The sequence below is a fragment of the Sorex araneus genome, chromosome 2 (genome assembly GCF_027595985.1).
Source record: "Sorex araneus isolate mSorAra2 chromosome 2, mSorAra2.pri, whole genome shotgun sequence".
NCBI classification, from domain to species: Eukaryota; Metazoa; Chordata; class Mammalia; order Eulipotyphla; family Soricidae; genus Sorex; species Sorex araneus.
The window spans coordinates 380,967,341-380,993,852 of NC_073303.1; the positions used below are offsets into that span (position 1 = coordinate 380,967,341).

The 26,512-nt window shown below is 45.8% G+C and overlaps 1 protein-coding gene across 1 annotated transcript in view; it reads right to left on the reverse strand.

The window, feature by feature from the left end:
* Positions 1 to 26,512, reverse strand: part of PARD6G (par-6 family cell polarity regulator gamma) — a 94,210-nt gene that overhangs the window by 40,934 nt on the left and 26,764 nt on the right. Inside the window, exon 2 of the mRNA XM_055125983.1 lies at positions 17,310 to 17,532. Within this exon, the coding sequence (XP_054981958.1) occupies positions 17,310 to 17,532 (223 nt within the window). The remainder of the gene's footprint in view (positions 1 to 17,309; positions 17,533 to 26,512) is intronic.

Sequence of the window (26,512 nt, forward strand, 5' to 3'; positions counted from 1 at the left end):
TGGCAATACTGAGGTCAGCGTTCAAACCGGGGCTGGAGAGACATTACAGTTGGGAGGGTGCTCATCTTGCATTTGATCTCCGGCATCCCATATGGTCCAGCCAGGATTAATTCCTGAGTGTAGAGCCTGGAGTAATCCCTGAGCATTGCTGGGTGTGGCCCCCAAATGAACAAACAACTTGGGATGCTACCTCCCCAGTTCCTTTTTTGCCTTTTTTTTGGTATTGTTTCCATTTCCTGGACATTACAAACTTACGGAATTCAGTCATTCCAGTTGTTCTGTCCCTGCTTCTGTGCAGGTCACTGGTGGCAACTGCGAGGACAAATCTTTGCAGTGACTGGAGGGATGGTCCCAGCGTCTGCTCTGATGCTCTCCATCACAGTGGGGAGTTGAGTGCAGAGGAAACTACAGTCACTGCTGCTTCAGTGACGCCTGTGCAGACAGAGCTTCCTCTCTGCAGCTCCCGGCAACTCATCAACATTATTTCAATAACTCTAACAGCATTTTCACTAGATAAGCAACTGGCAAATAAAATGATTTTCACTTTGTGCTGCAGCCAAGGAGGCAACCAAGAACAGTCACTGAAACTACGCTCAGCCTATCCGCTCCGTGCCAAGACTTTTGTGAAATGCTCATTTCAGAAACCTCAGTCCCTGATGCCCTCCCTTCTTTGTCTTACTCCTCTCATTTTCTGGTAGTTCTCTCAAGACTTTGATCCCTAAAATCCACATGTCCAGAAGAGAACTGCATCTGGAATGACTAATTAGCTGATGGCCATTTCCAGATAAGAAATTTCCTCCCCATTTGTGTGTGTGAGGGTGGTTTATGGTCAAGGACTAATATATGAATAAACCCTTAAATTTCTATTTCTGCATCGCAGTCCCCCTCCGATCAATTAGTTCTTCACTGTATAAATTTATGGCATTATGACATTTCTAGGGCTGGAGCAATAGCACAGTGGGCAGGGCGTTTGCCTTGCACGTGGCCAACCAGGTTCGATTCGTCCGTCCCTCTCAGAGAGCCTGGAAAGCTATCAAGAGTATCCCACCCGCATGGTTGGAGCCTGGCAAACTACCCGCAGCATATTCGATATGCCAAAAACAGTAACAAGTCTCACAGTGGAGACGTTACTGTGCCCACTCAAACAAATCGATGAGCAACAGGATGACAGTGACAGTGACAGTGATACAGGTTAAGCAGAAGTTAAGGGGCATTACCAGAAACAAGAGATTATACTTGCTCCTAAATATGCCATTTGAGGGGGACCCACACCTCAGGCCCTCAGAAAGCAGTGTCCTCTCAGGATTGTCAACACTGACCCTCCCTCTCAGCAGCCTCTTCCCTTTGAGCAGGTGTGAGCATGGACCTCAATGTGGGGCAGGAGACAGTGTAGCTGCAATGGGAACAGCTTCAAGGCACAGGACCAACTAAACCACTTCCCTGCAGCTGCATGGGGAAGACCTGGCAAGGCCAGAGGGGTAAGCTGCAGTTTCATGGCTGGGGCTTCCACGTGCAACGTGGACACATGGGCTTAGACTGCCACACAGACGTGCACACATATGTGCACATACATATGTCTAAAATAGGCCGTCTATCGTCCCAGGCTTTGCTCTTGTTAGAAAGCCATGGAAGGGCTGGAGATGTAGTGTGGAGGGCAAGGTGCCTGCCTTTCATGTGGCTCACCTGGGTTTGATTTCCAGAACTACTAACTGTCCCTTGAGCCCAACCAGGAATGACCCCTGAGTGCAGAACCAGGGGTAGTCCTTGAGCACCATCAGGTGTGGTCCCCAAACCAAAAACAAAAAATTAGTCACAGAGTCTACAATGAGCTGGGAAGCCTTGATACTTTTGGGATGTGGTCTGGGCATTTCCTCGCACCTTACACTGACTAATGAAAGTCCAACACACGTGGGTTCACTTTGCTGAGATGAATAATTCCCTTGCATATACAGGAGATAAAACTATAAGGTCTCTACAAATACAAAAACAAATACAAATCCACTTCATATGCCCCATTTCATTCTCAGAGGCAGTTTAACTTTTGGGGGCAGTAGGAAGAAATGACATGAAAATTTGAATGTCAGTGAATTTTTACTCTTTTCTATTTAAACTAGGAAACAGTTACCTAAATGTCATACCACCCAAGGAGAAACTAGTTAAAGTACTTAAGCAATGATCCTGGCACACAAGGGCAACCTATACACATGCAGGTACACATGTCATGCACACATGCACACATGCCACACAGATGCTTAGCCCCTGTAACTTAGATGCTCTCAGTCACATCGGTGATCAAACATTTCCACTGTAGCTGCTCTGCTGGGAATGTTACCTTCAGAACCACCTCAAGAAATCAAGGAAACATCCAGTACAAACTCTTCCAACAGTTTAAAACCCATTAGCCACCTTCCCAAGGCTGGTTGGCTGCTGACAGCTCAGAGCACAGTACTGTCTGCTCCAGCTGGCTTTGTTCCTGTGCAGGAGAGACAGGCTTCAGGGGGCCAATGGTCATTTCGGGAAGGATGCCCAGCTCCTCAGAGCAGCGCTCGGCAGCACCCAGTTCAGGAACTTTCTGGGCAGTGCTGGCTGGGAGCCTGGGAGGGCCCAAGGCGCACCAGAACACACTCAAACATAAATACTCTGCATGTCAGATATGTTTTGAGAACTCTCTCAAACTCGCTTTCACCACTGGTGGCTGGCAAGGCTGGAACCACGGGACACCACCAGCTTAGGCCATGTAGACTCCAAGACTGAAAACTCCCATGTGGGAACTGATGTGAGAGAGTGGACTGAGAATCTTGGGGTTCAGGTAAGACCTGGATGCAGCCAAAGTCTCTGATACATGTCCTGCACATGACCTTGTCCTAGTCTCCTCTCAAGCTGACTTAGGGCTGGGGAGCAGTGTGGACCCATCTGAATCCTCCATGTGGCCCGGGGGAACTGAGCTCAAGTGTCTCCCACCTGGAAACAAACTCTCTGGATCTCAGGCTGGAGAAAAAGAAGGGACAGGTTGCCTGGCTCCAGACCCCAAGTATCACCTCAATTCCAGCCGGGAAGTTACAGAACCACCTGACTGCACTCTGAGAGTCCCAGTGTCTGACGCCTACTGATGCTGTGACAGGGGAAAGGACACCTGGGAAGGTCATGTCTGGAACTCTCCTCTGTTCCCTGGTTGATCTTAATACATATCTTTCCTGGTGATAAACCACACCCAGAGCTGGAAAAAGGCAGAAGGACACTGGTTGTAACTTACCACCGTGCCCTCCCCTCTCCATCTACTCTCCACCCACTGACACTGTGGTCGTCCAGCCCTTGCTTCTTGGAATCTGCACAAGGGAGTTTCAGTCTCCCCTGCACCTTCCTCCCATTTCTTATGTCTGTGCCACAAGAAACTGAACAGACACTGCAAAATCGCTGCTATACCTCTGGCTGGACTCCACTGTCTTGGTACCAAGCCAAGGGGCAGGCGCGCTGACAGAGGGTCTTCCAGAAGCACAGCAGCAAGGCAGTGCAAGCACAACAGGGGAACACAGTACCAGGCAGATGAGTACATCCAAGTGACAACTTTGGTGCATACTTTAGCTCCAGAAGTGCCTGGTCATTGACAGGAATTCCCTGGTAACTGCAGAGGTGTAGAATTCACAAGCCTATGAATGTTCTCGTGCAGAATCATTCTTAAAAACCTACTCTATCTAATTATCTGTGGCTGGAAAGATAGCTCAGGGATGAGCTCAGGCTCTGCATGCAGGGGGTCCCAGGTTCAATCCCGAGCTCCTATGGTTCTCTGTGCAGCACAGGGCTAGGAGCAGCCCTGAAATACCTTGGCATTGGCCACAAATGAAAAACAAAGTAAAGTAAAAATACTAACAGCAGAGTCTGCACTGTGTGTGTGTGTGTGTGTGTGTGTGTGTGTGTGTGTGTGTGTGTGTGTGTAGGGGTGTCGTCTCTCATCCTGCTAGAGCGCAGGCTTACATGGTCTCCTGACCTTGTTGACAAGCACAGGCAGAATTGTGCTCTTCTGGAACACTGGGCTGGCAGTCAAAGGCTGCCCAGCCCCATGCTGCGCAGAGCATGTCCCTGGGTGCCAGGTGCCACACTTGGTTCATTCTTTTGACTTTCCAGCCAAAACTACCAGGCACGTTCTCTTCCTTTGCCGCAAATAAAATAAGCTCTGGAGAACTTGGTGGGCTTTTCCTTTCCCTGTTTTCCTCGCCCCCCCACCCATGTCATTTCTTTTCCTTTCCCTTTTTTCCTCCCCCTCCCCCAGTGTCATTTTGTCAGCCTAGTAGAAGTTGGGGTTGGAATCATCACTCAAAACACCCAAGAGTAAACAGCTTCCAGCAGCTCCTGTGGGTCCTAGAGCACCCAAGAGACCACAGGTCTCCAGGAAAAGGACCACAGATACAGGACTCCCACTGCTGGTTTGATCTGATCTTGACTACTCTGCTTGGAAAATATCAGCTTCGTTTCATTTAGGTTTCAGTCTGCAAGCAAATGAAGACTGAAAATGCCAAAGGCACAATCTACACATGTGCCAGAGATTCACAGGGTGTGCACTTGACCTGAGCTCTGCTTCCTCCACTGGCTGCGCAACTTTCAGGTTACGGCATCTTCCAAACTTGTGGCTTATGGTAGAGACCATGTGAGGCCCCTGAGGTGGATGATGGCAGCACAACAGAAAGCTACCACTTGAGAGAGGATTGCACCAATGTATTCAATGCACTGAAATGTGTCCTAGAGACAGAAAGCTCCATCTCGTGAAGTACCCTTCACTGTGCTCATGTAAACCTTCATCCGACGTCAGCTGATTGACTGCATGTGTGATTGACTGCTTTTGCATCTACAAGGTCCTTGACCCTGCTCATCTGGTTCCGGCCCATGGGAGGCTGGAGCACAGCAGGGCACCCCAAGGGACACACCCTGCAATGTACCCACACAAAAACAACAGAGGAACAATCCGCCATCCACATCTGACTCCTCCATCTGCCACTGTCAAATGCTCCACATGGCGCAGGGTTTCCGGGAACCTGGGGGCAGGTGGAATGTGCTGCCACAGAGGCTCAGCCTGAATCATTTTCCCACAGTAGAGAAGGGAAAGTCCAGAGATACAGGGTGAAAACAGGAAGAGAAAGCACAGTGCAAGAGGAAATCCAAATCCTGCTTATGTTTCTGGAAAAGGAAAAATTTCACAGTGGAAAGTTTTATATCCCTGGATTCTCAGCTAGAACAGGTACATACTGTCTACAGCAAACTGTTTTGAACTAACAGACAATAAAAGGTTACTATGTTAGGATAAGGACTCTCCTAGTGAAGGAAAAGTAGGGCCCTTTTGTCATGCCAATTGCTCACCCAATCCAGTTCCCAAGGAAGATTACTAGCTCTGAGCCAGGTGGTCTCTGTAGGACACCCCCTGTCTCAACACCCTCTACCCCGAGATGCAGAATAAACCCTCAGCAATGGGTTGAATAACTGCGGACAACTTAGTTTAGAACTCTATTTGGAGTATTTCATCTTCCTTGAAATTTCAGCTTCATCAGACCTGCAGTGAGCAATAATTCCATGACCTGGTTTGCTGTGACAGTGCTGGGTCTATAGTAAAAGGTGCGATGAGAGGAAAGACCAGAGCTACACAGGCCTCTCAGATACTAATGGCCAGGGACACCACCTGTGTGTGTTGGCTTCACCAGCTTTGGTCTGGGGGTTGCTTATTAGACCTGCCGCTCGAGCCCACTCTGCCCCAAGGTGGAGGATATCCCTGAGCCATGTGGAATTATCCCCAAAGTCACAGAGCAACAGAGTGACTTCAAAACCAGGCCAAGTGCAGAGAAGCCAGGCTAAGCTGCAGTGTACCCCCACATACCCATGAGACCATGGGTATGTGGGGGTGATTGCTTTGCACCTGGCCACCAATGCCCCTTCAAGAAGGGAGAGAGCATACAGTGACTGCCTCAGGATAGTGGCATTCTTTATTTTCATGTTGTTGGGATTTTCTTTTACAAGTATGTTATGAAAAAACAGAAAAGAGTTTATAAACATATTATAAACCTAAACATGCAAAGAACACAAAGGGTAGGTGAGGCAGGCAGAAAGAGGAGAAATGAGACTAGTGCTGGTAAACAGGCCAGAGTTCCAGAAGAAAGTGGGGAGACAGTGAAAAGCACCGAGGAAGTCTCTAGGAGCTGAGGCCCAGGCCCCAGGCATAAGGCCCTCTCACTTGCAGTTGAGAACACTTCTCTCACAGCACTTCTCTCACAGTCTGAGCTGCTTGCCCACCTTCCCTGCAGAACCTGTGGAGAGCAGACTGTGCTGAAGTGCGGCTCACACAAGCCCTTGGACAGGTAGTGGCTCCAATCCCAGGCTGACTGAGCAGATGTTCTCACAGAAGCACGACAGGGAGCCGGTGGGGACTGTGTGGGCAGGTTTGGACTTGTGCTCTCCTGGGAGCTGCATCCAGTCTGTGCCCCCGGGACCAGTGTCCTGGAGCCCGAGGTAGCGGGGTGGGGGAGCAGCTGAGACGCACAGCACGCTTTGGAAAAGCAGACTGTGTGGTCCCCTCCAGCCACCCCTAAATAAAACACAAAAATAACAACAAAAAACAAGTGGAAAAAGATGCAATTCAAATATTTTTCACATCTATCTTAACTGAAAATATGCTTGCCTTTTCTTTCTTTCTTTTTTTTGTCTTTTTAGGTCACACACAGCTCAGGGATTACTCCTGGCTCTGCATGCAGGAATTATTCCTGGTGGTGCTCAGGGGACCATATGGGATGCTGGGATCAAACCCGGGTCGGCCACATACAAGGCAAATGCCCTCCCCGCTGTGCTATCACTCCAGCCCTATGCTTGCCTTTTAACACAGCAAAAACATTTCCATTAATTTACCCTGAAGTGATAACCTGACATGTAAATAAAACTGCACAATAGTTTATAAAAATGAAAAATTGGCATCAATATATCTCAATAAGAAACAGATAATTTATGCAACTGATACATTCATTGAAGGGACACAACTACAAAAAGACCAAAAGCAAAATATCTTCAGCTGAAATTATCTCTATGGGAGCCAAGAAGATGGTTCAAAGGACCAGAGTGCTGTTTTGCATACAGAAGCCTGGGGTTCAATCTCTGGCACTACATGGTCCTCTGAGCACCACAGGAGCAACCTCTAAGCACCATGCCAGGAGTAAATAAATATATCACTTGTATCACTTGTCATCCCATTGATCTTCGATTTGCTTGAGCGGGTGCCAGTAATGTCTCCATTCGTCACTGTCTCGTGCTAGTGTAGCCCAATGGTATCTGCTTGCTCCAGGAACACGAAGAGCCTCAAACTGTTTGTTCAGGATTTTGATGAAGAAGTCTGACTTCTTTGTAATAAATACATAATATTTATTTGCAGTAAATATATAAAAATATGTAAATATAAGGCTGGAGAGATGGTACGGCACTAGGGCATTTGCCTTGCATGTGGCTGACTCAGGTTTTCCCTGGCATTCCACATGGTCCCCCTGGCACCGCCAGTAGTAATTTCTGAGTCCAGAGTCAGCAGTAACCCCTGAGTATTGCCAGGTGTGACCCCCCAAACCAATATATATATATATATATATATATATATATATATATATGACAAAATTATTTCCATGGTATGTACATTATAACCCTATTTATATAAAACTATGTCCAACCAACTGACTCTAAACCAAGCAGTCTGGAAGGAGCCCAACAAAATACACATATAGTAATTGCCTCAGGATAGTAGCATCTTTATTTTCATGTTGTTGGGATTTTCTTTTATAAGTATGTCATAAAAAGAAAAGACTTTATAAATATACTATAAACTTGAATATGCAAAATACACACACACGCGCACACACACGCATGCATGCACGCGCACACGCACACTCGATGGGAAAGCAAACAGAGATGGGCCCATGCTCCATCCCATCAGTTCAGTGTTCAAGGAATGGTGACCTACTGGCGCTGCTCAGACAGTGGGAGAGGCAGAGCAGTGGCCCAAGCTGGCCGCAGGCTGTCTGCACAGCACCAGCCCCAGTTCAGACTGTGTGTTCTTGCTTTGTTTTCTTCACAGGCGCTAAGTCAGCCCAGTCTCTCCCCTCCATAAACTTCAAGGAACAAGGGCTTTGCTTTGGCAATTTGCCTTTTGCAAGTTGTCGTGATGGGACAGTGTAAGAGCTTTTGCTCTTTCTCTCATTTAAACAAACAAATGTCTAGGAATCTGGAAACTAAAGAAGCAAATATGTCTCATGAGAAATTCCCAGGTTTTTACAATAAATCGTCCCCCTAACAAATATCCCCAAATTGGGGGATAGTCCCTTGGAAAAAACAGTTTCGGTCTTACAGAATGATGAGGGCAAGCAAACGTGTGCCCAGGAAAGGACAGAAAAAAACCATTTAAGGTCCTTTAGTTGTAGAGGGCAACACAGGCTAAAGCAGAATAGAAAATTGTCATGACTTTATCCTTTAAGGATGTCTGCTGATTGGCTACGTGCAATACCCCAGTCTTTGCTCTTCATGTATCTACTGAATTTTGATGTGCTCATGAACTGTCCTTCATGTCTCTGTCAACGGCTCACGTGTTAGGAGCAGTGGAAGGGCCGCTACTGGAGCTCACTCATGGCTACCCAGGAGACCCTAAACCTTGGACAGTCCTTGTGTGTTTATCTTATTTTCTGAGACCAACTTCCTCTGGACAGAGGTGGTGCCAATCTGATTTGGTTTACTGTTGGTTTGGCACCTTCTCTTGCTTGTTCCTGTGAGCATGGGGGCATTATATAAACTCCGCCACCTAAATTGTCAGGCCCAACCTAAAAATCAAACATAACTCCTGCTATCCAATTAAGAATCTTAGAAGAGCAGGATTTATGGGACTAACACTTTAAAATTCTGCCAGATGTGGCTGGAGTGATATACAGTGGGTAGGGCATTTATTTGCCTCGCATGCAGCCAACTGGGGTTCAATCCCCAGCATCCCATGTGGTCTCCCAACCACCACTAGGAGTAATTCGTAAGTGTAGAGCCAGGAGTAACCCCTGAGAATCGCCAGGTGTGAGCTGAAAAAGAAAATTTAAAAAAATCTCCAAATCTGCAACCAAATTTTCACTCCATAACTGTTTAGTTTGGAGAACATCACTTAAATCACTTTCTGGCAATTCACTTATGTGAAATCCCTAACTCTACCCCAAGTTATGCAACTTCTGATACATTAAAAAAATTACAAATATGCCTTCTTCATTCTAGAAACCCAGGAGAATGTGAACAGCCAAGAAGAGTAAACAGATATATGGAGATAAGCAACACTGATGTTTACTTTATAGTAAATAGTTCAGCACAGTCTAATCATGTGCAAATCTTTCATTATAATTAAGTCTTCATTAAGCCTCATCCAGCACCCTGGGAGGTCACTTGCCCTGGAACAGAAGCAACTGAAACTCAATTACATTTCCACTCAAGCTGGGCCTGAGATGTGTGTGTGTGGGGGGGGAAGCCCATTTCTTAAAGTAAGAGAACAAAGCCTGCGGCTGGAGCCATAGTACAGTGGACAGTGTGTTTGCCTTGCATGTGGTCAACCTGGGTTCAATCCCTGGCATCCCTGACTACCCCTAGGATTAATTCCTAAACACAAAGCCAGGGCTAATCCCAGAGCATTGCCAAGTGTGACCCAAAAACCAAAAACATGGGGAAAGAAAGAGTACAAGGTCTGCTGGTAGCTGGTATTTAAAATATTGATGTGATGATGGGTGAGTGGTAAAAAGTCAGTTTGTACTTCCTGTTTACGTTGCTGAAAATAGAAAGATTCCAGAGGACCTCTGCTGGTTGTGTCCAGGCTTCTCTTGGGCCAGCCTGGCTTCCCAGAAGCAGTATGGACTGCAGGGGAGCAGAGAAGAAACGGGAGTGCAGAGAGGCAGCCCTGCCCCTTGGATGGCGTATATGCCCACCCAACAAAGAAAGAGTAGTCCGTACTTTGCTGTGTGCGCTCTCCATGCTGGCAAGGGACAATGCACTGCAGGGAGAGGAATAAGGATGTGGGGCAGGAGAGTCCCTAGAATTTAACAGCTGTTGGTCCAGAGTCTAATGAATTTGGTAGAAGATCTCCAATGAAAGGCCAAAGTGAGGTCCTCAGCGCCCCCAAACCTTTCACAATACTGGGTACCCTAAGGGAAACATGGACTGGCTCACAGGAAAACAAAATCCAAGTTGTTCCTAGCCTGTGGTCTGAACTTCCATATGTAGACTATCTACAACAGGGTCTTGGGTGCCACAGAACCCTAATATAATGCAGCAATCTGATGACACTTGGGGAAGCCATGGAATAACATCTTTAAAGGCAAAAAATAAAACACAGAGAATTAGGAAGAAAATAAATCACTCTGAAGGCAGTGATCAAAATCCTAAAGTAGATGTGGGCTATAGTTCTCCACATGTATGCTGAACAACCCTTATACTGCTCTAAAAGAACAATCCCTTGGACCAGCACGAAAGTAAAGCAGGTAGGGTGCTTGCCTTGCATATGACCAACCAGGGTTTGATCCCTCACATCCGATATGGTGCCTCCAGCCTACCAGGAGTGATTCCTAGTGCAGGGCCAGGAGCATTTCTGGGTGTGCCCCCCCAAAGCAAAACAAAAAATAAAAGAATGATTCCTGTAGTGGTACTCCAGGTGCCTGGTAACAACTAACACACAGCTGTGACATCTACTGGCAACCACACTACAGGTCCACGAGTCCCTCAATGCTGTGCCTTCATACTTCTGAGGTTCACAGATGACACCGGTGCCAGGCTCATAAGCACCACTTTCTCAGAACCTGCACAGAATCCAGTGGGTGGGTGGGTACTAGGTGCTATCTGGGGTTTCCAGGACAGCATAAGGCACCAGCAAAAGCCCACACCTAGGACCATGGAATGAAGTATAAGAACATTTCCAGGACAGAGAGTTGATTTAAAAATATAAAATTAACAGAGAAGTAAAAGTAGTGAGAGTTGGGAATGTAGCCCAGAACATGTGCTCCACATGCATTAAGCCCTGCGTTTGCTCCCTAGCACAACAAAGCAAAGTAACACAGTCACCTCAGGTGGTAGCTGAATCACAGACAGGAAACTTGGAGCAAGCCCCAATGAACCTATGAAGAACCATGACTCAGAATGGGTTTTCAATCTCACATTTTAAAAAAATAGCTTTTAGACTACTTTTGGTACCAGCAACTGCTTCTACCAATGTCTCTAGACTGTGAACTAAGCCAGAGCCCCATGTTGCCCTGGAAGGGAAATGTTGTAATTTCTAACATAAATCTCACTGGACTTAACTACTAAAGTACTAAAATGCAGAAATCCTAAACCGCGCGGCCGCAATAGCTCTTCATTCATATCTCTTCATTCTCAGCAATGGAAAACTAACTATCAAATGCTTCCTTGTCAGCAGGGCTGTTTTTTTGAGGGGAAACTCTAACAACAATAGTGAATATTGTGTTGAAATATGGAATGTAATCAAGGTAAAGAGAAAATGAAGTAAAATTTATCAGCTACGCAAGCGGGGGTGGTGGGTGGGGGAGGTGGGAGGTATACTGGGGTTTTTGGTGGTGGAATATGGGCACTGGTGGAGGGACGGGTGTTCGAGCAGTGTATAACTGAGATAATCCTGGAAACTGTAACTTTCCACATGGTGATTTAATAAAAAAAAAAATAAATAAATAAAATAGCTTTTTCTGAGATATATAGTTAACCTAGGTTAATCTAAGGTGAAGGTGGCAACCCCCTGCATAGTAAAAAAAAAAATCCATGTAACTTTTGAGTCCTCAAAACTTCATTACTGAGATCCCTTGGGATTTGTGTGGAATCAGTTTAAAGACCCCCCCACTGTGGGGACCCAAAGTTTGAGGGTGCCCAATCCCATCAGACCAACTTTTCTTATCTGCAGGATCCTGTATTTGCAGTTGGTTCAATCTGTGAATAGAGAACTCAGGAAAAAAAAATAAAACAAAACACATATAGTGGACTGTTGCAGCAACTTCAAGGCATAGTGAAAAGAATCAGCTGTATTCTCTAGACCACAAGAGCTGCGTGACTCTCAGACAGGCAGGGTTCGGGTCCAGAAAAGAGTCTCCCACTTCCCACCTCTCCCTGCCACGGCACTCACAACTCCTGTATTCTGCTCTGTAAATCTGCCTGCACTGCACTTTTTCTATATGAGTATCCTCACTCTCTGCAGGAGCTACGTTCTGTAAGAACCACTGTTCTGTGGAAATACAGAGTCAGCTCCATGTCAGAGTCTGACCAACTCATTTTCATCCATCAGTGAGTAATTATGAATCTTGTTTCATATCTATTTTCTGTTTAAGGATGCCTTTTTATGTGTGTACATAACATATGTATATAAACATTATGTGTACAGAAAGACATGATTAATGTTAAACTCATCGCCAAATACATTTTTTTGTAGAATATATAATAACCATCTTCTGCTTAGGAAAACTAGACAGTACCTCAGCATTTTGCTTGGGAATTATATTAAATCGTGAGACCACCAAGAAAGGACAGGAGGATCTGGAAACAGGAACCCTCCACCCCATGTCGCTGCTGCTGGGGCTGGCTCTGTCTATGCTAACGAAGGCGCAACTCTAAAAAGGGCTGGGTGTAACTGATGTATCAGGAATGACAAGCTCTTCCACACCCCAGCACCTGCACCCAGAGTAGCCTGCAGCAGGGGAGGCAGGATGGGCAAAGAGCCCCGCCTCAGATACAGGGGTCCAGCCAAGCTGCTGCTGCTGAGCCATCTGCCACCCCCTCCCCATCTCGCTGCAGGGACAGGGCTGCAACCCTCCCTCCATGTCTCCCTCTTCCGAACATGCAGCCAGTTGAATGTCTGAACACACATGTGCCAGGGTAAGAACCAGAAAAGAGCCAAGAAGAGGGTGGGTTTACCTCTCAGGTTGCCTCCTAGCACAACTTGAAATAATGAAAGAGCAAAAAACCAAAATGCTAAAATACAAGTTCTGAGGAAGGTTCTTTCCTTTCTAGGGTTCACTCGAGGATTCTAGAGTGAACACACTGTCATATTTAAATGTCCAGTGTTGAACAACAGCAACCAAAGATCACTAGGCAGGGTTGGAAAGATAGTACAGGAGTAGGCACCTGCCTTACACTGCACTGACTCAGGTTTGATCCCTGGCACCACATATGGTTCCCTGAGCCCTATCAGATGTGATCCCTATGCACAGAGCCATGAGTAAGTCCTAGTATTCAGGTATGCGAAAAAAAAGATTACAAGGCGTACAGAGAACCTCAAGTATTACCCATCTAAGAAAGATAATTCAAAAGAATTGGCTCCTAAAAAAGACTTGAGGCAGACATATTGGACAAAAACTTTAAAATAATAATCTTAAAGATACTGAAACACTGAAAGAAAAAAAGTAAAAAGAAAACAAAACAATTTAAATCAAGAAAATAATGTGAAAAAACAGAAATATCAGTATACACAGAAAAAAATACAAAGAAATTTGCTAGAGGGAGTTAAAGGCTGATCTGCGCAAAGGGGCAGTGAAACTGTTTGAAGAAATCAAGATGAAAAACTACTGAGATTTAATAAAAGACATGACATAAAATCCAGAAAGCTCAATGACTCTATAAATATGAACTCAAAGAGACTCTGCCTAGGACACATTGTAATCAAACTTCCAAAAACAGAGAAAATCTTAAAAGCAGCAAGAGAGGGTCAGGGAGATGGTTCAGCCTTGTTCTATCTCATACTTCCTGGTCTCCAGAATATCCGAGTACCACTGGGTGGGGTTCGAACTCCAAATCCACGCCCCCCCCCAAAAAAAAGCAGCAAGAGAAATTATCACATCCTTTCATGATGAAAACACAAAGTGAGTGATGAAAACAACACTCAACAAAACAGAAGTAGGAGACTACCTCCACAATATGGAAAACATTTGATATCACACTCGACAATGAAAGACCAACTTCCATTCAACACAGTTATTGGGGGCCAATTAAACAAGTAAAATAAATTTTTAAAAAGGCATCTAAATTCACTAAGATGACCTGCTTGAGATAACTGTATAATCTTAGATACAGAAAGCCCTAAACATGCCACAAAAAAGCTGCCTGAGCTAATAAATGAATTCAGCAAAGTGGTAATTAACACACAAATCAGAATTTCTTTATATGAAAAATGGGTGCTGTAAACAGAATATTACAGTTACAATAACATCAAAGTAAAACACCTTTTTTATTTTCTTTTTGGGTCACACCTGGTGATGCACAGGGATTATTCCTGGCTCTGCATTCAGGAATTACTCCTGGCAGTGCTTAGGGGACCATATGGGATGCTGGGAATCAAACCCGGGTCGGCCACATGCAAGGCAAACACCCTAGCCGCTGTGCTATCACTCCAGCCCCCAAAACACCGTTTTTTTAACATAAAAAAATAAAATTAACTTAACCAAGGATGTGAAAGACTTGTATGATGAAACACAGAAACATGAGTGGGAGAAATTACAGGCGCAAATGGACACACACTGCACACTCACAGTCTGGAAGATGCCAAAAATGTCCCTATGACCCAAAGTGCTCTACAGACTTGAAGAAATCCTTACCAATTTTTAATAATGTAACTTTCAGAAATAAAAAACACCCTTGTAATCAAAGTAGAGAGAGAGAGAGAGAGTAATGTGGACGTCATCTGCCACACAGGCAGGGGGAGGGTGTGGGATGGGGGGTATACTGGGGTTTTTGGTGGTGGGAAATGTGCACTGGTGAAGGGATGGGTGTTTCATCATTGTATGACTGAGTCTTAAACCCGGAAGCTTTGTAACTGCTCTCATGGTGATTCAGTAAATAAATTAAAAAAATAAAATAAAAAACACCCTTACAGTTTGAGACTTTTAAGGGAAATGAGAACAGCCTGAATTCCCAATGATAGGATGAGGGGCCAAATGTGGTGAGCACTAGAGTCATTTTCCCAGTTGGGTGAATGGGCACTGGGCACTGTTCTCCCATTAACAGATGAGAACATGAGGGGTCCACTGTCACAGGCAGTGAGAACGTGGGGCAGATGAGGTCTGGGTCCTGGTCTCCCTGTGCTCTTGCAGCAGTGGCCAGATGCTCAAGCCCTTTTGCAGGGGCTGGAGTAACATACTCACACTGAGAACAGTGTTACCGACCCCAAAGTAAGTTTAACTTTGAGCTATTACTCTGAGGAAGGAGAAAAATAAAAAAAGAGACAGGATGTAGGGCCTCAGCCAGCAAGCTGGAAAGAGGAGAAGCCACGTGAGCTGCCTGTGGGAAGTTTGCACAGCCCCACATAAGCACACAAGCCCAGGACTTCCTGCCACCCCTCAGCTTCAGGAGACAAGGGCACAGGTGCCAAGTACCGCTTGGGCTGCCTCGCCAAGGGTGAGCAGTGCCTCTCGGAGCCACCCACTCCAGCTGCACAAGGAGCCACACACTGATTTCCCAAGTGAGAGCCTGTTCTCACGTCTTAGTTCACAGACGTCAGATCCCCCATACTGGTGAGTGAACTCCATGACCTGGGCTGGCTAGGGCAGTGCTGTGGGATGGAGACGCAGCCCAGAGAGCAGTCATAACCCAAAGGCCAAGAACACAGTGTGCCTGAGGACAAAGTGTTGAGGAGGGAAGGCAAGCTCCTGAGGTGAGCAGGCTGACCCAAGCCTCTCAGAGAAGCCAGCAGGCAGACAGATATTCAGAGGGTGGAAGGGGCAACAGGGCAAGGTGTGGCCACAGCAGAGGGCAGGAGAAAAAGAACAGGGTGGACATCTGCTGTGCCTGCAACCCCAGGGACCAGTGAGGAGACTACAGGCAGTGCCCCCAGGCCACTGGAGGAAGTGACAGCTGTGTTGACTTCTCAGTTCCATCAGCAGGACACCAGCTCAGCAAGAAGTGCAGATGTGAAACTTTGTGATCTGGTGCCAGAGAACCATCTGAAGTGAGGTCAGCGAATCTCCTGCCGGTCCCTTTCCTCACCACAAACATGAGGCAGCAGCAGATTCACAGAGCACCGGTCACCAGCTTGACTTGGCACGTCCTTCAGGCGTCACCTTCTTACCTTTTATGGCTTGATGAGCGAGAACCATCAGAATGCCTGGCACGGCATGGAGGGATAAGGGGAAGGGGAGGCAGACCCACTGTGACAAGGGTGCCTGCCTTCACCTCACCAGACTTGGCACAAGACTCCTGTGACCCACAGGGTCTATCGCTCTACCTCTCGCCTCTGCTCAGGATTTCCCTTTCCTGAAGCCCTCAGCACCCCCACAGAGATATCCAGGCCTTTCTCCCCTAATCCTGTGATGAGAGTCCAGCCTATGGCAGTTGTTTTGTACGTGCGTCTGTGACCCCTGCTCCTGGAGGGGCCACACTTACTCGACACCGGCTGAGATCCAGACTGGGAGGAAGAGACTCTCACTAAAGCCACTGTAGGTAGGGCTCAAAGGGCTGGAGCAGAAGCTGTGCATGCACGAGGTCCTTTAGTTCCATTCCTGAAATAGCATGGTCCCCAGGGCACCACTGGGTGAGGCCCTGGGGGTCTCAGCACCACCCGTCACTAGCACTGAACCATTAGGTCTGGGTCTTCCAGGACACCCTCCCTACAGCATCTCCAGGCAGGCCCTTCCACAATTGAAAAATACATCCTCCACTACGAAATGCCCTTTTCTGAACGCCACGATCCACCTGCCTGTGGTCCTTTTGTTCGGTTGATTACTTTGCAATGTTTGGATTCTCCCAAGTTGAATGATGAGAAAATACTCAAAAACACTGCAGCTCTAGGAAATGGCAGCACAAAGGCCACAAGACTCAACTATTAGCCTGTTAGTGATTCGCTTTTATACAGGACCACGTGGGTGCTAAGAGCAAAACTAGGTCTTCAGAGCTAAGGCTTTACTAAAGTTGTAATTTGGACCTAATATGTTTTTCTAACGCTAAAAAAACCGTGGAAAACATAGAGCAGCGACCTCCAGTGTCCCTTGGGGCTTACTGGCTGACGCCTTTTCATGAATAAACTCTCTTGCTTCCAGTTAAAATACTGAAATATTTAAAGTATCAATATTATTCTTTCTCAGTATTTAAAAATCAGAAGTAAATACTGCTTAAGGAGGAAAATGCAGTCTAAATATTTTTAAGCCTTTCTAATAAGCTAAGTTAGCCAAACAAACCAAAATTTATTTAACCCCCCACCATAGGCTAGAAAATAGAATCACTTGGTTAATAACAAGAGACAGAATGGAAACAATTTGTTTAGGAAATGAGTGCTGAGCAGGAGCTCAGTCTCTTGGTACCTCGTTTCTGGATGAAGACCCTGAGCAGTGGGTTTGCACTCGAGACAGCCTTGCAGAAGTTGTCGTCGTTGTTGATGGGTAGCAGGTCGCCGTGCACATCTGCATAGCCAATGGTTACGTCAGTGCTGGAGATGTGGTGAGTGTGCACAACCAGCTTGTAGAAGTCTTCAAACTTCCCAGGCTTATGGCGGTCCAAGGAGAACCTTCGGAATTCGGCCCCAAACTGCAGTGCAAGAGACAAGTGGTGGGGTGGAGTTAGGTGGGGATAAGGAAACTGTAGAAAAAGGGTCCCACAAAGTAAACATGGTATCTCCACTCTTGAAGCAGGTGTTTATCAGACCCCCATGAGGCCAGGGGAAAACACTACCACCTCAAGTGACTTGTGAGCAAAGGCAGCAGTCGTCCAGCCCCAATGCATGCCCCAAAGTCAGGCCCAGAGCAGACACTCAGGCTGGGGGAAAAGTAAAGGCACTTAAAAAAAAGTGTGGCAGATGGACTGGTAGGGTCCTGCAGAGTGTGCGGCCCAGAGCAGGCCAGAAGCTCCCAGGGAGAGAAACAGGGCCTGCTCAGACTTCTGGACTAAAAACAACTGTAATTTTGTTTTATCATAAAATATAGAAAAATTGTGAAATAAAAATATTTTTAAAAAGTACGAGCAATTTAAGATAGTAGATTATTATTATTTTAATTATCAAAACCCAAATTTATTCAGAGTGGTGTTTTTTGTTTTTAACTGATTCACAGTAAATTACAAAGTTACTCTTGAAGATTTTATTTTCCTAAGGGCAATGGGATGTCCAGTTGCTTCTACTTTAAAGAAAGGAAGTGACTTGGTGTGATTAGCATTTTAAATACACAAACGGTTATACTCTGTCACTGTCACTGTCATCCCGTTGCCCATCGATTTGCTCAAGTGGGTACTAGTAACGTCTGCATTGTGAGACTTATTGTTACTGTTTTTGGCATATCAAATACGCAATGGGTAGCTTGCTGGGTTCGATTCCTCTGCCCCTCTTGGAGAGCCCGGCAAGCTACCGAGAGTATCTCGCCTGCACGGCAGAGGCTGGTTACACTCTAATGCCTCCAAAGTGGAGCAAACTGAAAGGAATGGGGGCGGGGGGGTGCTTGGAGTGTGGACCTTGAGGCGTAAGTTCAATTTTGCTGTCTCTAAACACTGAACCGCCCTCCTGGCAGAGCCCTGGTGCTGCCACACTGTCTGACTACATCTCCACCAAGTAGAGGTCAGCACCACAACCACATACCTGTGAGGATCTCAGTCATCACAACAACCAAGGGAAGTGAACAAGGTAAGAGAATAAACCTTAGGGAGACAAGCCTGACCTCAGGGGTCTAGCCATGGCCATAAACACTTTCTTGGCAAGAGGCACTTGTACACATCCAGGAGGACAGATGTGAGCTTGCTAAAAAAACCAGGAACTATTATGGCTTCTAGTACACACAAAATTAAACGTATGTACGAGCAGAAAGCCACTCTTTACCTCATCTAGACACTGTGTCTAGAGATTAAGGGTAAACCTGCTCCAACCACTTGGTCCTGTGGTTCTCAAGTTTGGGCATGCATCAGTCAGAATCACGTAAGGGTCACCAGAGTCCAGAGCGCACAGCAGACCACCAGAGTCCTAACCCGTCACTGAAGATATGTCTTTGCTTTCTGCTGTCACTCTGCACGTGCCACGAGCCAGCACATATGAGCAGTGCAGACTCACTCACACGGGAATTACATCCTGTATCCTGGGCTACAGAACTTCTCACATATGAGGGAGAAAGACTATAAGTTTTCTGTGAAATTTCTCAGATTCCACCATCCAGTTCAATCATAAAGGTGTAATTCATTAACAATCAACTCGTATCTGTCCCATCTCACATCGAATTGATTCTACCTTCCATAGAAATTCATTTTCCACCTTCCTTTTCACTGAATACACAATACTATAATCATGGCTAATGAAACTACTAGGAATGTTTTCTGATTCATATGTGATTGAACTGAATATTCCCCCAAACGTGGTAATGACACACTCCCTGTGGTGTAAGGTATGATCACACGTGTGCCACATAACAGCAACTGAGGTCATGAGACAGTGTGCATTAAGGTGCTGGTTTTGCAATGTTTCAGCAATTATTCCATAAAGCATCTCAATTTGTTTCTCCAATTTTCCTCAAAATATATCTTAACATGTTATTTTGAATAAAAGCCTAGCTGTTTTCCTGACAAAGCAATCTGATTTGTGCTCGTCACCGAGTTGGCTTTATCAGCCCTCCTAAAAGGTAAATGTGGCTCATAGGCTGAATGAGCACTAGAGTTTGCAAAAATAGGTGTGAAATGTGACTTTTTTCTGAGGGGGGGTACATCTGGTTGTGCTCATGAGACCTCCCACATGCATAGCATGTGCTACAGCCCTTTGAGCCACCTCCCTGGCTCAAAATAAAATACTGTGAAAAAATCATTTTTAACTTAACTCCAGCAGAATACACCCTCTTAGCCATCCTCAAATGTACAAATCAGCAGCACTGAAGATTTTCCTACTGTTGTACAGCCACGGTGCCCCTCTTTCTCTGTGTTAAACCAGAGGCCTGTCCCCTAGAAAACACGACCCTCCATCACCCTCTCTGAGCCTCTAACCACCACAAGTTACCACAGTCTTACTTTATTTTTATTTTTTATTTTTATTTTTTTGCTTTTTGGGTCACACCTGGCGATGCACAGGGGTTACTCCTGGCTCTGCACTCAGGAATTACTCCTGGCGGTGCTCAGGGGACCATATGGGATGCTGGGAATCGAATCCGGGTCGGCCGCAAGCAAGGCAAACGCCCTACCCGCTGTGCTATCGCTCCAGCCCCCACCACAGTCTTACTTTATTTATGAATGTGACTACTTTCATAGGAGAGAAATCACACAGTGTGTTTTCTTGCATCTGGTTAATTTCATTTAGCACAATGTCCTCAAGATTTCATCCATGTGATTCAAGATTTCATCCATGTGATAATATCACTGTATCACTGTCACTGTATCACTGTCATAACACTGTTCATAGATTTACTCGAGCAGGCACCAGTAACGTCTCCATTCGTCCCAGCCCTGAGATTTTAGCAGCCTCTCCTTACTCGTTTTTCCCAACAACTGGGGCTCTTTTCAGGGTCAGGAGAATGAGATCTGTTATTGTCACTGTATTTTGCATATCGAATATGCCATGGGGAGCTTGTCAGGCTCTTCCATGCGGGCGAGATACTCTTGGTAGCTTCTGGGCTCTCTGAGAGGCATATATATATATATATATATTACCCTTTATGACGACGTGTCCAGGAAATATGTTCACTCATGAGTGAGAATTGGCCTGAGCGTGTGGAAAGCGGCCTGGAGTGTGGCGTTGGTTGGGTACTGGAGGTCGGCTGCTAGAGCTGGGTCCCTTGGGACAGGAAGGGCTCTCACCCGCCCCCCTCTGGGGTGCCCCAAGTGGAAACAGGCTGGCATGGAGTCCGGTGGCATGGTTATGGGGCCTCATTTTATGCTCCTTCCGGGAGAAGCAGCCATGAGTTCTGGAGGGTGGCCAATGAGGAGATTATCTGGCGCTGGCAGGAGGTGGCTTATGGGTGTGATCCCGTGGGTCACTGGAGACTGGGGGAAGCAGGCAGAGGGTCTCTGCTCCTGGGCCTCGTTGAGCCCAGAGTCCAAGATCACAAAGTTCTGCATTACCTGGGTTCCGTGGGACTTTGCTCATGCGTGAGGCTCGGCCTGAGCATGTGGAAAGCAGCCTGGAGCGTGGCGGCAGTTGGGTTGTGGAGGTCAGCTGCCAGGGCTGGGTCCCTTGGGGCGTGGAGGGTCTCACCCACCCCTCTGGGGCACCCCTGATGTGGAGTCTGGTAGAATGGCTATGAGGGCCTCATTTTATGCTCCCTTCCAGGAGAGAAGCAGCCGTGAGTTCTGGAGGGTGGCTGATGAGGAGATCCATGTGATAGTACATATCAGAATTTCTTTCCTTTTGGGCTGGAGCAATAGTACAGTGGGTAGGGTGCTTGTCCTGCAGGTGGATGACCCCAATTCGATCCCTGTACCCCACGAAGTCCCCTCCCCTCACCATGCAGCACACAGGAGTAATCCTGAGCCGGGGGTTGTTGGATAACATTGTGTTATTCTTGCTCCTCCCACAGGGAGCTAATAAGGGTTATTGACCTACTCCCACAACAGTGCCCCTGAGGCACACCCAATTCCATCAAGCACTAATATCCTATACTGCTTTTCTCTTTCCTTTATGTCCTTTGCATAGTTACTTTAAAACAATATTCTTTTTGTATAGACAGAGGAAGGCAGTTAATGCTATGCTTTTGTAAGTTGGGAGTTAATTAAAAAAATTTTAATTTTTATTGAATCACCGTGAGATAGTTATAAGCTTTCATATTTGGGTTACAATCACACAATGATCATACACCCATCCCTCCACCAGTGCACGTTCCCCACCACCAATATCCCTGGTATGCCCCACTACCCCTACTTCCCCATCCTCCCCCTGCCTCCATGGCAGACAATATTCCCCATACTCTCTCTCTACTTTTGGGCATTATGGCTTTCAACACAGACACTGAGAGGTCATCATGTTTGGTCCATTATCTACTTTCAGCACACATCTCCCATCCCGACTGATTCCTCCAACCATCATTTTCTTAGTGATCCCTTCTCTATTCCATCTGCCTTCTAATTGGGAGTTAACTGACTCCGAATAATATTCACTCCTGGGCATCTGTTTTCTTGAGTTAAGCTTCAGTTGCCCTTAGTTCCTAGCACCCCAGAAGCATCCCGACAAGGAACTGGATGGACCCAGGGCAAGCTATGAGCTACTCTGGCATAGAAATGGGCCAGGCCAAGTGCCATAATACCTAACTATAAGTTAAAAGCATGATCATGGACAAATTCTGTCATGATCCAAAGAATAACAACTGGATTAGGATCCTGCTAGCGTTAGGAAAGATTAATTTGGCCTGAGCACTGTAGTCTGAGATCTATAGTGAGATGTCCCCCGGAGAGCCACCCTACAAGCTTAATGTATCTCTTACTCTGTCCATACAAAATGACTAATATTAAGAAGTAGAATTAAGATGAATGTTTAAATGGTTGTTGGACCAAAGAAAGGACAAACACACCCTTAGGTGGTATTTGGCCCTTAGGAGGGTCATCTTGCTGGATAAGTATCTGTCCTAGAAGAAGCTTTCCCTGAGGGAAGGACTTTACTTCTGTTGATTGTATGACCACATCTATGTGTATAATTACCCCAATCCATCATGATTTGGGTATATTACTAAGGCTATAAGAGAGAATCAAGGAGGAGGAGAGTCGAGGGGGATAGAGGAGGAATACGGGAGTGGGGGAGAGTGGAAGGAGGCAGAGGGAGGTGAGATTAGAAAAAACTGCAACTGATCACCAACCAGCCTGATGGCCCTTGTTTTGCCCATTGCCATCGGCCATCTGGGGTGGGGGAAGTGGCCCGAGACCACCAAACGCAGGTGGCAAGAGAGCCCTGCAGTTTCAAATTTATTTTTTGAACACACAAGGGGTAAGGCCTGAGCACTACTGGGTATATTCCTCCCGCCCTCCCTCCCCAAGTTCCCTTCCTTTTAAGACAGAGGGCTGGAGTGATAGCACAGCGGGTAGGGCGTTTGCCTTGCACACAGCCAACCCGGGTTCCATTCCTTTGTCCCTCTCAGAGAGTTTGGCAAGCTACCAAGAGTATCCTGCCCGCACGCCAGGGCCTGGCAAGCTACCTGTGGCATATTCAATATGCCAAAAACAGTATCAAGTCTCACAATGGAGAAGTTACTAGTGCCCGCTCCAGCAAATCAATGAACAATGGGACGACACTGCTACAATGCAATATTCCATTGTATGCACAGAACTTTTTGCCCTTTGCTTGTTTGGGGCCTCCCTAGGGGTGCTCCATCCCATAGTACTCAGGGCATATGCAACACTAGGGATGGAACCTGGGGCACTGTGCTTATCAGGCAGGTCTAAAGTTCTCTGAGCCATTACTCAGTTCAATTTTTGGCTTCTTTTTCCACTTGCCAATAAACATTTGAATTGCTCCCATGTTTTAGCTTTTGAGCATGGTGCCGTGTGCGTGGTGTGAGAACAGCTCTCTGAGCCCCTTTTAGTTCTTTGACCTAATCGTACAGTGGGCCTCTGGATACCTCAGTGGCTCTAGTCTTACTTTCTGAAAGGGGCCACCACTCCACTGTCCACAGTGGCTATGTCAATCTGTGGATCTACAAGCAGCGATAAGGATTCCAGTTTTTCCACAGGCTCCCTGGACTTGCGTTCTGAATGTTCTGTTTTTTGGAGGACAGCCATATTAACAGGAGTGAGGTTACTGCTCACTGACTTACAGTTACCCCACAATCAATGGTGCTGAATTTCTTTTCATGCTCTTGTTTGTTTGTCTGAGGGTCACATCTGGCAATTCTCAGGGGTTATTCCTGGTTCTGCACTCAGGAATTATGCCTGATGATGCCCAGGGGACCACACAGGATGCGAGGGATCAAGACTGGGTCACCCATGTCCAAGGTATGCACTGTACCCTGGGTCTTCTCTTCGGCCCACTTTTAATGCTCTCATTGGACATTTTTATAGAAATGTCAGTTCAGTCCCTTGCCATTTTTGCATCAGATTGTTTCTGTTATTGCTTTACTCTGTATACACCAAGTCCTTACTCAATGTTGCCGACAGGTTCTCGGAAGCTGATTTCAAGTCGCAGGAGCCCTCCACCCCTAAAGCATGTTTCCTTTTGCAGCCAGCACTGTATGCGCACCATCAACATGGAAATGGAGCTGTTCATTAGGAACTGGGTGTACTCTGGATACAATCTCTTACCAGATATGCATATTGCAAATACATTCTCCCATCCTCAGGTCCCCTCTGTGGGTAGCAGATTTAGATTTCCAAAATTTAAAAATGATTTAACTTCAATCTATTTTCTCTTTTGCTGTGCCTTGATGTCATATCCAAGAAATCACCACCAACCCTAACATTCTGAAGCTTCTGCTTCATGTTCTCTTCTAAGAGTTTTATAGTTTCAGTTTTATAGCTTATCTTGAGGTCACAGGCTCATTTTGAGCTAAGTTTTGCTAAGGTGTTAGGTTAGGTCTAACTTCATTAGGATAAAAAGCATTGTATTAAAAACATATTAGGAGGTTTTATATATGTATTTATATATATACACACACACACATATATATATGCTACCATTATAATTAATAACTTACCTCTAAATGAAATAATTGGTGTAATTATTCATTGTCACTCTTAGTATACTTATAGAAGTTAAGCAAGACAATCACTCTAATGATGATACAGTAAATTTTACAGGTCAAGAGATTTTCAATTCTTTGCTGTCAATAAAACTGAACTCTAAGCTAAGAGACTCCTAAAGTATATGTGATACAGGCCTCTCTTTGGTTGCCTTTAATAGAGGACTTGCGCTTAGTGGTTACTCCTGGCTCTGCACTCAGGAATTACTCCTGGTAGTGCTCAGGGGACCATTCTGAGATCTACCTTCTTCAAGCAAACAGAAAGAGCCTCCTCAACTGCCCCCAAGGCTATGCCATCCCCGTGATCAGCAAAACCCCTGGGACTGGCTGATATTACCCACTTGGGAAAGATGGCTCTAGAGGAAATCTCTGTTTAGTCAGTGTGTCCAGTGATGTCCAGTGTCCAGTGACAACAAGTTCGTTACAGAGTCAGTCCAGAAAAGTTGCTGACCAAAGAAGTAGCAGCAGTGAAAGTCCTTGACATGGAAAAGTCTCATTTCTACAGTTAACACTTCCTGTCATTTAGAATATCTAGGTTTCAGTGAAACTGTTACAAAAAGAAACAGAGAAAGGAGGAAACTCTGTGTGGCCCATACTAGGTAAAACAGCTGGCTGCCCAAGTCTTTTCTTACTAATATAAAATTTTGCATCAGCTAGTATGATTATGTTCAGCTAAGTAGAGCAATGTCTCAACAAGTAAGAATATCGATAAAGAGATGAAAAATATTTCAAAAGGACCAAATGGTAGTTCTAGAATTGAAAGTTTCATTAACTAAAATGAAGACTCCTCAAAGAAATTCAACAGTAAATCAGAGCTAGCAGAAGAAAGAATCAGCAAGCTTGAATATAAACACTCAAGGTTTCTAGTTGGAGAGCAGAAGGAAAAAATAAAGTGGACACAGCTTCAAGGATGTATCAGACATCATCAAGCTTTCTATGAGACACATGAAAGTTTCAGAGGAGAGAGGAAAGCAGAAAGAAAACCAAATAATGTTCCAAAATGTCCAAGATTTGATAGAACAGCTTAGCCTATATATCCAAAAATTCAACATATGAGAAGATAAACTCAATGAGGACAAACACCATATTTAAACACACACCATATTTATTTATTTTGCTTTTTGGGTCACACCTGGTGATGCACAGGGGTTACTCCTGGCTTGTTACTCCAGGAATTACACCTTGCGGAGCTCAGCGGACCATAAGGGATGCTGGGAATCGAACCCGGGTCAGCCGCGTGCAAGGCAAACGCCCCACCTGCTGTGCTATTGCTCCAGCTCCACACACACCATATTTAAACCACCAAAACTCAATGCCTTGGAAGTAGCAAGAGAAAAACAGCTCCTACACACAAGGGGTCCAAACAGGGTGATTGATACCTGACTTCCCGTCAGGGCTGAGGTGGCTAGCATGGTACTGAAAGGCATGCTCTCAGCTGAGAGTATGGGAAAAACATCAACCAAGAACTAAGTCCTGTCATTTGAAAACATAGGAGAAATGACATATTGCACATAAAAACTGGGGAATTAATTTTAATTTTGTTGCTTTTTTAATTTTTGTTTCGGGATCTTACCTGGTGGTGCACAGGGACTACTTGCAGTAATGTTCAGGGGACCATGTGGTACTGGAGACTGATCCTGTGGCTACTACATGCAAAGCACTCACCCCTTAAGCCGTCTCCCTAGTCCCCAAACTGGGAGACACTATCACAGCAGAACTGCCATACTAGAAATACCAAAGACATTCTTAAGGCTAAAATTAAAGGAGGCAACACAGTAAGTTGATTCAACAGGAAGAAATAAAGAGCACAATTAAAAGTAACTACGTAAGTATGCATAAATGACAGCATGCATATATTTTGTTTGCTTGTTTCATCTCTCTGATTAGAG